The following is a 12,575-nucleotide window of genomic DNA, read 5'->3' on the forward strand; positions in this document are numbered from 1 at the left end:
TGTTTAGAAGTAGCAAGATTTTTTTTTTTACAATATACATAATGCTTTTATTTGTCCTGCTCCTATTCCTTTGGGAAAAAAATGATACAATTTCATAATTACCCCCCCCCCCCCAGAGTTTGCAGGCTGCTCCTTGGAAGGAGATTATTATTGCATGCCTTGAATGCACTATGATTCATAAGGCAAGAATGTATGAGTAGCTTCAGCACCAAGGAAATGGAATCATCATCCAGCGCTGCTGACAACAGAACATCTTATTGCTTTCATAAAACGGGAAATTATTCACTGTAAAAAGTACACCAAATAAAGGGAAGAACGTAACATCCACGCACTCAGTGGAGCTCCTTGAAAATGAGGACGCTCCCTGATTCACTTCAAATTTCAAGTCTAAAAGGCATTCTGTAATAAGATTAAAGAGCTACAGCTGGATCGGGGGAGCTACAGGAATTAATGAGCTTTCCTTTTCAGAGTGCCTTAGTCATCCTGATGTACCATGTAGGGCTCTGATAACTAAAGGATTCCCTAGTGGCCTGAGGGAGTTAACGCACTCTTTTCCCTATTAACTAGGAAGTGACTAAGGCACTGGAAAGAATCTGGTTCATTGTTTAATATATTGTACCCGAGATTATACCTGGTCTTCCTAATGTTACAACAGGGTATGCTTAAATGATGATTCTCTGTGCTTCAGGAAATAACTTGGGTGAAAATCCAATGGATGATTAAAATTAAGCTTATTAAAGTATTTTATAAAAGATTCTGACTACACTTGGGCAATTTAGTAGATGATCTAAAATCTCAGAGGTAATATTTCTCTGGATAAGTGCACATATGCCTGAAACCAAGACAGAATGTCCAGAACAATTAGTTCTTGGGAGAGGGATGTACTTGGGGCACTGTTGCCTTACACTTTGCAGGTTAGTAGGCACTCTTTTGGTTGAGCTTTTTGTAGACATTTCTCATCCATACATTTTCCGGGATTTTGACTAGCTCTCTAAGAATTGGTTTCCCAAAGGAAGGGCTGCCACTGCATATAATTAAGACTATCATATGCTTTTGTCCCCTTCCATTATCAATCCAATGGAAAGAAAGTGGTAAATCACCATAGATGTACTCCATTTCTAACATAGAGGGCCTTATCCAGCATCAGGAGAGAGAACAAAATATTCTTCTTCTCCCATTTTCCCTCAATATCATGTATTCATTGAAGTTAGCTGAGCCAGCCTCACAAAGAGAAAGCAACCCCCTCCCCTGATGCATCACCAAGGCAGACACAGATGTCTAACTAAACAAGCTGCAAACATCTCCTACAGGCAGTTACTGGATTTAATTTCTCTTGAAATTTGCACGTCCTGTCATCCAAATTGCCCAACATCCCCACCAGTCTCACCCCCAGACACACACAGTACAAGCAAGCACACACACCACTGCCTCCAGGTGGTAAATGCATGCAGGGATACTACAGGCACTGTTTAAATATTAACCATGTTTTAATAGATGGCATTCCTGCACATCCATTTTTTGTTTTCTGTTGTGGTGTTTCTGTAATTTGCAAGAGAAAACATGTGTATCATCTTTTTGTAACAGTCTACTACAGGATAAGGTACAAAACAACACTTCTGGACACAGCAGAAGCCGTATCTGCCCCACCGAGTTCCTCATCCAGTGGCAGCCATTATATCACCAGCTGGAAATTACGAACAAGAATATACACTTTGGAGGACATAGTACAGAACTGTAGTTTGATTCAGTATTTGGTACCAACAGAATAAATATATAACAAAGGTATACTTGTTCTAAAAATAAAGCAGAAACATCCCGGTTGGTTAGATACTGCACTTCCAGTACTGCACATCACCTAATTTTTTTTTTTTTTTACAAAAAAGGTAACTTATACGATGTTTAATAAGAAAATCAATAGTACACGCAAAGCTAGTTGTAGAAAACGAAGAAACTAACTCAAAGCTGTAATAGTCATTTTCCAAAACAGCCCCTCCTCCATCTGCACAACCAGAGGCAGTAACCAGAAAGGTGAGGCAATTGCAGCACCAGACCTGGCTGGACAGCTCCCGGAACCGCTGGGAATCCTGAAAACGCCACAAGTCAGAGGTGTACAGGTGCGGGTGGGGCAGGGAGTGAAAGCAGATTCGTTGTTTTGTTTTTAACTTATTTAATAATTTTAATGTACTTAGGCTCGGCCAGCGAGGGACATTTCTAAAAGTAAATTAAAATGTCCTGTCCTGGAAAAGTGAATGTTAAACCAAGGGGTGAGAACAGGGCTGACTGGAGAGGGGTAACTGTCACAAATGTCTCCTTTTCCAGGTTCACAAAGGGACTGAAATATCTACCTTTAAGCTAGTCTCTTTATATTTGTTTCTCCGGGTTGCAGAACCGTCTCTGTGGCCTCTTGCTGTCCTGGTGCTTAATGTAGACGTTTCCTTTACGTTACTGCCTGAGCCCTGCTTGGGGTGGGAATGGGTAGGAGAAGAAAGCTAAAGAAAAGTGAAAGCTTAGGGGGCAGAGGGGAGGGAAGTTAACCGAACCTTAACTTGATAGCTATTTACAACACCACTGGGCCCCCTCCCCTCCCCTCCCTTTGTTCCCTGGGATCAATACCTTTTACATATTTGGTAGCTTGTGCGGTTTCTCCTCCTTATTGTGGGGGGCAGGGTGGAGAGAGAAGACATATCCTTCATTGACAATGAGAAATTACGTGATTTGTCATGCGTTTGGATTGTGTTATTAGTATTATAATATTACTATCAATATTAATAAAGTATTATTATCAGCGTTCTTTCTTCTTCTGAGACTTTCCTCACCCAATATTTACAAATACCGCACAGTGCCTCGGCGGAGGAGAAACCGGGGGTAGGGGGGTCACGGGAAAGAAGAAAGAGTAAAAAGGGGCCAGAGGAAAATGGAAACGGAAGAGAGGAAGGAGGAAGGAGGGAAAAACAGCAAAGACAACAGAAGAGCTAGAAAGGAGGAAGGGGAGAGGAGAGGAGCCAGACAATCAGGACAGTACCACCGTTTGCAAAAGGCCCTCTCCAGCTGTGTCCAAACAGGAGGGGGCTGCATGTACTCCTTGTGGGCTGGGGGCTGGTTGTGGAGGAGGAGGAGGAGGAGGAGGACAGGGACCCGGGCACTGGATGCCGGGGGACGAGGAGGAGGAGGAGACGTTGGCGGGGGCACAGAAGGCAGAGTCCCGGGGCTGCCTATCCAGCCGTGTTTCTTTTCCATGGGTCGGGGCCTGGCTGCCTGCCTGGGGCAGCCCTCCGCCACCTCGGCTGCGGCTGCCGCCGCAGTGATCCCGCTCGTATTCCTCCTGAGCCCTCTGCATCTTCCTCTTCTTCATCCTACGCTTGTGGATGTGGAAGGTGGAGAGCGACAACACGATGAGGCAGAAGATGAGGGTGACCAGGACAATCAGCACCAGCGTGGAAGAGAAGGACTGGAAGAGCTGCTGTCCCACCTGCGTTATGCAGGTGCTGCCGCCGCCGCCCGGGCCGCGGGCACTGGAGTTGCCGCTGGCGTTGGGGGAAGCAAAGGTCCTGTTGAGGAGACACGGCGGCAGAGCCAGCCTCAGCTCCTTGGGCGCCCTGGCACTCATCGGCGCTGGGCTGGGAGGGGCCGAGCCCACTAGGCTTCCCCTCTTGAGCACACGGTTACTACCAGCCAAGAAGAGGACGGAGCCCACGCCACCCAGAACTACTCCCTGGCACCGGCGGAGGTGCGCGCGCGAGCAAAGGACTTGGGCAGCAACTGCGGGCGAGCAAGCCGGCCAGCGAGCGGCGCCTGGGAGATCTTCTCCGGCCCCGCCTCAAACGCGTCTCCGCGCGCCCTTTTCCTTCGCCAAGGCACCAGGCTGCAAAGAGAACAGGTTTAGTTAGGATCCCAGGCACTGCTCAGGGGAGTGCGGCGGTCAGGAACGATCAGGTGCCACTGCAAAGCGGCCCTCTGGGCACAATGCCTCCGAAGGGTGCTTCCGGCGTCTCCGCAGCCCGCCGGCCCGCCAGGGGCCACGCAGCAGAGCTACCAGCTGCCCGCACGCGCCACTCGCGGGAAGGGGGTCTACGCCGGCACCGCGGAGGATGAGATTACTCAGCAGATAAGGCACCCTCCCTGGGTCATCTGCAACTTTCTAATTGCAACAGACACGCCACCAGCCTCGAATGCGGTCCCCACTTCCCGGAGTGCCGGCTCTCGTCTTTCCTGCACCCTCTCCGCGGAAGTATCCTCCTGGATCCTACTCTTCCCCAGCACCCACCCCCAGCTGCCGGGCGGGCCCCGGGTGCGCAGTCCTCCTCTCCCTTCCTTTTCCTCTCCCTCCCTCTCCCGCCCCGGACGGCGTCAGGTCCCTGAGGTTCCATTCTCAAGGGGGTACCCCTGGCACCACGCCCCACTCCTTCTCTGTCCACGGCCGCAGCGGACGCTCAGGATCGTGCCCCATCCTTTCTCCTAGCGCACCACCCCCCACCAAATAAAAAGCAGCTGAACCACCTTTCTCAGCTGAAGCACATCCCCGCAGACGCCGCCTCCTTACCATCTCCATTTCCCCCACTTGACCGTATCCTGCTTATTTCCAGAAGAGCTAGAAATGGAAGGTGGAGGGTTCCCTCCTGTAAAGTTGGGGAACGGACCTCCTCTCCGGCCTTCCAAGTCCAAGGGCCCCCAAGGCTCTTCCCAGGGACTAGAGCCAAGCAGACCCGCGCGCGCGCAGCAGAACCTTCTTGCCGCTCCCAAGAGGCAGCTGCAAACTGTTGCACTGCGGAGCAGCGAGGTGGCGCGCAAACCTCCGCCGGGGCCGGAGCGGGGGTCCGGGCGGGGGCCGAAGCAATAGCCAGGAGTGCCTGCGCAGGCCGCCGAGATTGTCCGCCTCCCTCGCGCAGGGCCGCCCCGTAGCCCAGCGCCCCGGAACCTTTAACCCCGCCGCATCTCTTACCTGGGGCCTCCAGCTGGCTGCAGGGAGCTAGCCCCCGCCGCGCGGCTGCAGTGGCGGCTGCAGAAGGCGCGGAGTGAAGGGGCTAGAGACCGAGCCGCGCTGCCGCTACTGCCGCTACCGCCGCTGCTTCAGGGATCTCAGCTCACAGCCTATTGCCAGAGAGGCCGGTGACGTCAGGCTGCCACCGCCAGGGCTCCAAGCCACCTCTCAGGGCCCCACTCCACCCTTACACCCCAACACCTTGTCCTGGAAGAGCGAGGCCCTTGCCACACGCGTTCCCAGTTCCCTGCTTAGGGGCTACCAGGAGCAGCCCCCTACCTCCGTCTGGTGAGCAACCCACCTTCACACTCCCAAGCCTAGGAAAGACTGAAGCTTCATTCCTCCAGCTGTTTGATTCCTCACCCTGGACCCTTTCCCAGATAGTTTCAAGAAACCGTTTTACACCCGGTAGACCCATCTTCCCTTGGGAGATTTTCTCCCACGGCTGATGAGGATAGCTCCATCCCCAAATATTATCTATGCTGCTCCTGGTTCTGAATATAAAACTGCATGCCCAAGAGATAATCGGGCATTTGTGAACACAAGTGGGACAGAACCTGAAATGCAAACCTGAGCAGGTGCTTAGCACCAACAATCCAAAGTAATAATTTTCACTTTCCTCACCACTGAGCCTCCAGCTTATCCTTCACTCCACTTGACCCATGATCCTCCCCCCCTCTTTCCCACACTGTTCATCTCCAGGCCCCAAACCTACTCAATATATGTATTAAACACCCCTTTTCTTCAGCGGCTTTTCTTCTGATTATGTATATACTCAGGAACACACAAAGGAGACACAAGGCTTAGAAGGCAGGAAAATGAAAACCATTCTAAGGAGTCCAGAAATGAACTGCCCTCTGAAAACCAAACCCATTGCCGTTAAGTCAATTCTGACTCATGGTGACCCTAAAGGACAAGGTAGAGCTGCCCCCATAGGGTCTCATAAGGACCCTGTAGGACAGGATAGCACTGCCCCATAGGGTTTCCAAGGCTGTAAATCTTTACAGAGGTAGATTACCATAGATTGCCACATCTTTCTCCCAAGGAGCAGCCGGTGGATTCTAACTTCCAACCTCTCAGTTAGCAGCCAAGTGCTTAACAACTGTGCCACTGGGGCTCCTGTGATTGGCCCTAATGCTTATTGAAGTGCTCGGGTGCTTATGTTGTAGTATTAATGACAGGCTTTCTGCACAACCGATAGAACTTGCTGAAGGATTCTCATCAGCCTGCCAAAACCTGAACAGAGACTAGTCGACTATTAGTTTGGGACCCTTGGAAAAAGACCTGAATGGGGCCTTTAGTTACATTAGTCAGCTTCAGAATGGAGTATGGCAATTTTCCTATTGGCAAAGCCAGCTCGGAACAACACTGAAAGAGCCTGTATGATCTTTGAAGGCACTTGGGTGTCTTATTAAGTGTGCATTTTCTTCTATCTTTGAGTCTAGAACAGTGCCTGCACAATACTTACCTGCTAAATTGAATGATGCAGCATATATTGCTGATTTTTCCTGTTATGCATCAGAAGTGAGAGCTAGCAGGAATGGCTGAGGCCCACCTATCTGCTTTTATTTGCTGTACTCATAAAGAAAGAGGGTTTGACATGAGGAGGAAAAGATTGTCTATAATTTGGGGTCCCTTCTTCTGGCCATATGTTCCTCTCTAGTCCTCCTTCAGCTTCTTTTTTCCCCTCTCATTACACATGACTTATATTTGGAGGAAGGAATGTATCATATTTACCCTAAATTCTATTTTCATTTATTTGAATAAAGCCCATTAGCTCTTTCTTCATAATTATCTCAATAAAATAGTACCTCTATTTAAGCTAATTATCAGCACATACTGAATAATGCGTGATTGATTCAGAGCATGGATTGATGCTCTTGGCTGCCAAAGTCACATAGTTAATGACGGCCAATGACTCCAGTGCTGGCTCAGCCTTCCTGCCTGGATTGAGGACCACCTGATGCTCTAGCAAAGCCACACTGGGACATTCTGACTTCGGTGGGCTCAGGGGATAGAATGGTGAGCCTTGTTTTCAATGTCATCACTAAGTGAGACTTCACCATTCACGCCTGACAGGCAATGCCTCGTTTTTTGCACATTCTCTTTGCTCCTGAAAAATTGAGTCAAATCAACATTTTGTAAAGCAAATCCAGTTTTGAATACTCCAAAAAGAGATCTGGCTATTTAAAGAGACTCTTTAGCAAAAACTGTCTGCTAAAGCAAAGAATCTTTACATAATTAGAATTAACTCTCACTGATCTCTCTGTTGTCTAGATTTGGAGGAATGAGTTATCAAGTTTTCCCAACGAGGAATACACCTTTACAATAAGTAGTAATGGGATTACAATATGTATGTAATGGGACTCCTTTTGCACACCAAGCTTCTAGGATAGGTGATGAGGCTGCCACTGTTCTTATTCTTTTGTTATAAATGATAACCATCTGTTATACCAAGAGTGCTAAAATGAATGCAACATTTTACACAGCCTATGAAAAGATGAGGTCTTGCCCTGAAGAACTTATGATCTACAGTAGATGAATTTGATTCACAAGACAATGGTACTTAACTAGAAATGATTTAGGTAGATTAAAGACATGAATTTTCAGGTCAAAAGTCCAGCTTTTTTTTTTTTTTTCCTTTCAATTTCAAGAAGAATGGACTGTGGGTTTGTGATTTTTTCTTATCCATGGGATAAATGTGCTAAGTACATAGACTTGGATGTGACTGAGTAGTGTGATTCAAACTCAAGAAATAGCACTCATAGAAAATCTGCACATCTTGGGCTACAGGAATAGATTCCGCCGAGTTGCTAGTTCTGGCATAAATGGCAAGGCTTCTTCCAAACAACTTGCCACTTTTTTTTGCTTCCAAACTTCTCAAGCCATACTCTTAAGAGTAGAAAATAATGTCTGCTATTCTCAGGATCTTCCCTTGTGATGGGAAAACCCCTCTGGACTTGGGAAGGTTCCAAATATTCAGCAACATACAATACTTGCTCTCAAGTTTAACGAGGGGTCTTCGTCTAGCTTAGGGAGAAGTGCTTCGTGGCTACCTGGTACATCTATCCAAAGAAGCACTGATCTGTAACGAATACAATCAGGATAATAATAATACTATATTATTATTATTAACAAAACACCTACTATGTGCCAGGTTGTGCTAAGCACTATATTAATATTAATCCTCACTACATTCATTTAAGTCTATTAAATGATTTAAATCATGTATTTATTCATTTGTTTGCTCAGCAAAAATCTTTGAGTACCTACTGCATGGCAGATAAGGAAACTTAACTTCAGAGTGTTTATAGAGCATGCCCAAGTCATACCACAGTAAGTATATTACTGAGGTTAAACCTAGGCAAGTGATTCCATAGTATTCTTTTCATGACTAGTGATGGGTCTCTCTGTCTCCCCCTCTCGCACCTACACACATACTTCTTGTTGTTAGGTGCCATCGAGTCGATTCCGACTCATAGCGAACCTGTGTACAATAGAACGAACGAAACACTGCACAGTCCTGTGCCGTCCTCACGATTGCTGCTGTGCTTGAGACCACTGTTGCAGCCACTGTGTCAATACATCTTGTTGAGGGTCCTCCTCTTTTTTGCTGACCCTCTATTTTACCAAGCATGACGTCCTTCTCCAGGGACTGATCCCTCCTGACAATATGTCCAAAGTATGTGAGACATAGTCTTGCCATCCTTGCTTCTAAGGAGCATTCTGGCTGCACTTCTTCCAAGACAGACTTGGTCGTTTGTTTGGCGGTCCATGGTATATTCAACATTCATTGCCAACACCACAATTCAAAGGCGTCAATTCTTCAGTCTTCCTTATTCATCGTCCAGCTTTTGCATGCATATGAGGTGATTGAAAGCAGCATGGTGTGGGTCAGGCCCACTTTAGTCTTCAAGGTGACATCTTTGCTTTTCAGCACTTTAAAGAGGTCCTTTGCAACAGATTTGCTCAATGTAATCCATCATTTGATTTCTCAACTGCTGCTTCCATGGGTGTTGATTATGGATCCAAGTTAAATGAAACCCTTGACAACCTCAATCTTTTTTCTGTTTATCACGATGTTGCTTATTGGTCCAGTTGTGAGGACTTTTGTTTTCTTTATGTGGAGTTGTAATCCATACTGAAGGCTGTGGTCTTCGATCTTCATCAGTAAGTGCTTCAAGTCCTCTTCACTTTCAGCAAGCAAGGTTGTGTCATCTGCATAACGCAGGTTGTTAATGAGTCTTCTTCCAATCCTGATACCCCCGTTCTTTATATAGTCCAGTTTCTCCTATTATTTGCTCAGCATACAGATTGAATAGGTGTGGTGAAATGATACAACCCTGATGCACACTTTTCCTGACTTTAAACCATGCGGTATCCCCTTGTTCTGTTCAAATGACTGCCTCTTGATCCATGCACAGATTCCTCATGAGCACAATTAAATGTTCCAGAATTCTCAGTCTCCACAATGCCATCCATAGTTTGTTATGATCCACAGAGTCAAACGCCTTAGCAGTCAATAAACACAGGTAAACATCTTTCTGGTATTCTCTACTTTTAGCCAGGATCCATCCGATATCAGCTATTACCCCTGGTTCCATGTCCTCTTCTAAATCTGGCTTAAATTTCTGGCAGTTCCCTGCCGATATACTGCTGCAGCTGCTTTTGAAGGATCTTCAGCAAAATTTTGCTTGCATGTGATATTAATGATATCATTTGATAATTTCCACATTTGGTTGGATCACCTTTCTTGGGAATAGGCATAAATATGGAGCTCTTTCAGTTGGTTGGCCCAGTAACTGTCTTCCAAATTTCCTGGCATAGATGAGTGAGCACTTTCAGTGCTACATCCCTTTGTTGAAACATCTCAATTAGTGTTCTGTCAATTCCCGAGGCCTTGTTTTTCACCAATGCCTTCAGTGCAGCTTGGACTTCTTCCTTCAGAACCATCGGTTCCTGATCATATGTTACCTCTTGAAATGGCTGAACGTTGACCAATTCTTTTTGGTATAGTGACACTGTGCACTGCCTTCTAAAGCATACTTATCTCTATCTTCAGATGCACAACTCTTCATTCAAATGCAAACTGATTGGGGTGGGGAATATAAATAAATAAAACTACCATAGAAAAGAGCAGAGCTGTTTGGTGAATCAGGGGAGGGGAGATGGGAAGCCCAGGTTATTCAGGCACTGTCTTCCCACCCCTGACCACAGTGATCCACAAGAGGCTCCACAGACCCCCTTGGGCTGACCAGAGTCTGGTTTGGAAACCACTGTACTGTACCTGATCACCTAGGCAGATCATTCTAGATCCGTGTGCAGCAGGCTCCATGCCAGGATTCTGTTAGATACAGGGACTTTTCCAGAGGATGTGCAGCTGATCCTGATACTCTCCTACTCTGGGCCCCTGCACACCTTCAGAGTTGTGCCCCACATGCTGTTATGTTACTGTTAAATCAACTATTGGCCCAGCCAGCAATTAATTAATAAACAAGACACTGAATGAAGGAAGCACTTGACTTTGTAAAAGTTACATAGTTCTTTTCAAGTTCAGTCATCCCATTTGTAAAATGGGAATAATGATAATAGTACCTTCTTCCCAATGTTATTTTAAGCACTGACCATATAGTAAGCACTCAGTAAATGGTAGTTATTTGTATCATAAAGGAAATAACTTACCCTGATATTTTATTCCTGAAATAGAAGCATTATATTATTTTGGACATCAAGATTAAGAAAAATTTTGATAAATTCGAGTGTCCTTTATGAGAGGATAACTAGAAGGGTGAAGGAATTGGAAACAATGACAGATGAGTAATTCAAGGAACTGGGAATATTAATCCTTCAGGTGGAAAGACATGGGTGGGGGCATCATAGCATCTTCAGATGTTTGGAGCATTATCTAGAAGATGAATGCACCCTACTCTAGATACCCAAGAGAGAACTAAAACATAGTGGGACAGATATAGAAAAGGAAGCAGATATCAATTCACTATTTCAATATTAAGGAGAACTCTCCAACATTGTGGCAAGTTATCATTTAAACCAGCCTTTTTGAAAGTGAAGTACTCATATTTCTGGAAGTACATTAAGATTTTTCCAAGGTATATGTGTATGGATAGTTTTAAGGAAGTTATTTTCCAAATCCTTTACCTCTATGTGTACTGTGTACTTTTCCCCCAAATTTATCTACCTGAGGTCAGAACTTCTCTTTTGTCACCTCTCCTTGCTTTTCTCCTGCTTTATGAGATAAAAAACATGTCTCTCTAACCCGTAATCTTACTATTGTGCATTACCCAGGGTACACAAACCTTTGGGGAACCAAAGAAATACCCTGAAGATGTATAACTCCTGAGGGAGGTGACAGCCAAGCAAAAAAGATCATGTGTAAGAAATATTGATGGCACAGCGCCTTATTTCATCCAGGTGACAAACTCATTTTAAGACTCCTATGTCTTATCTATCTACATATCAATTTATCTTAGAATTCAGAAGTGAAATGTCTGTCACGGGAATACAAGCGTTCCAGTTTATTTAAATTGAAAAATGAATTCAGATTTTTTTCTCACAGAAGGAAAGCCTGATTTGTCTATTTGGACTGTCAATGTGAACTGTCTTTGTCTGGCAGATAGTAAAGACGCCGTTTTATAAAATTGAATGAGCTAAAGCTACAGATGCAAGGTTTTGACAAAATATATTTAAAGCCCATTTATGGTATAGAATATGCCAGAAATTGTCCTTTGTTACTATTAAACTTATGATTAAAAACTTAAGATGTCAACTTAAAATATGCAAGGATTCCATGGTTTTCCAAAATTCTTTTAGGGAGTCTGCAAGCAAAAAACTTTGAAGATTACTATTCCAAAGTGTTCAGCACCTGTGATACCATCTGGAGAGGCTCAAACACAAACTATACTCACCAGCAGTGTCACAGAGATTTCTTACTGGGATGGGACTTTGAACCAGGTGGCTCCTCTATTTTAGGAAATGGCTGAGAACCTGTAGACTCTTACATCCTCACCGGGGCACTGCTAGGCTCCAGTTGCACAAATATGTGCTTCAGCCCTTTAAACCCTATAGCAAAAATGTTCTCCAATTAAGTCTGAGCCACAAATAAATTTGGAGATTTGTGCAAAATTCAAGGTTCTTCTGACTGCATTATCCTTGATAGGGAAGCTCACTCATTGAATAAATATTCATTGTGTGTCTACTGTAAACCACAAATTATGCTAGGTTCTCAGTATATCACTGATCAAGAAAAAGTCTTTGCAATCAGGAACTTACATTCTAGTTAAACACAAGATCACATTCTGATTATCTGGCCAAAAGCAAAGAACACTAACACTTTCCTCTTTACCTCATACTTCTAAAAGAAATATTACTCACGTCAAAGAACTGAAGAATGTAAACTAAGTAGACTGACGGATATTAGGTAGATGGGTAAAGACAGATGGACCAACAGGTGATCAGCTGATACTGTCAGAAGATTGATAAGATCTTTGTGACCAACAGTTCTTGGAAAATGAGAGTTCTGGATCATGCTGGATTAGAAGTCTTTTGGATTTCACACTGAACTCTTAGTTGATGGTTAGGT

The 12,575-nt window shown here is 45.1% G+C and overlaps 1 protein-coding gene across 8 annotated transcripts in view; it reads right to left on the minus strand.

Annotated features, from left to right (window-relative positions):
- Positions 1-237: 237 nt before the first annotated feature.
- Positions 238-12,575, minus strand: part of C7H11orf87 (chromosome 7 C11orf87 homolog) — a 103,430-nt gene continuing 91,092 nt past the window's right edge. Inside the window, exons 1-3 of one of the 8 annotated variants that reach the window (XR_007518142.1) lie at positions 4,541-4,900; positions 2,614-3,862; positions 238-2,456 (exon numbers count right to left, since the gene is read on the minus strand). Coding sequence is in view for 5 of the 8 variants with exons in the window: in XM_049889382.1 (XP_049745339.1) it covers positions 3,011-3,607 (597 nt within the window). In the remaining 3 variants the exon portion in view is untranslated. The other 7 variants (XR_007518141.1, XR_007518140.1, XM_049889382.1 and 4 more) reach the window with 7 other exon arrangements.

Source organism: Elephas maximus, chromosome 7 (genome assembly GCF_024166365.1).
Source record: "Elephas maximus indicus isolate mEleMax1 chromosome 7, mEleMax1 primary haplotype, whole genome shotgun sequence".
NCBI classification, from domain to species: Eukaryota; Metazoa; Chordata; class Mammalia; order Proboscidea; family Elephantidae; genus Elephas; species Elephas maximus.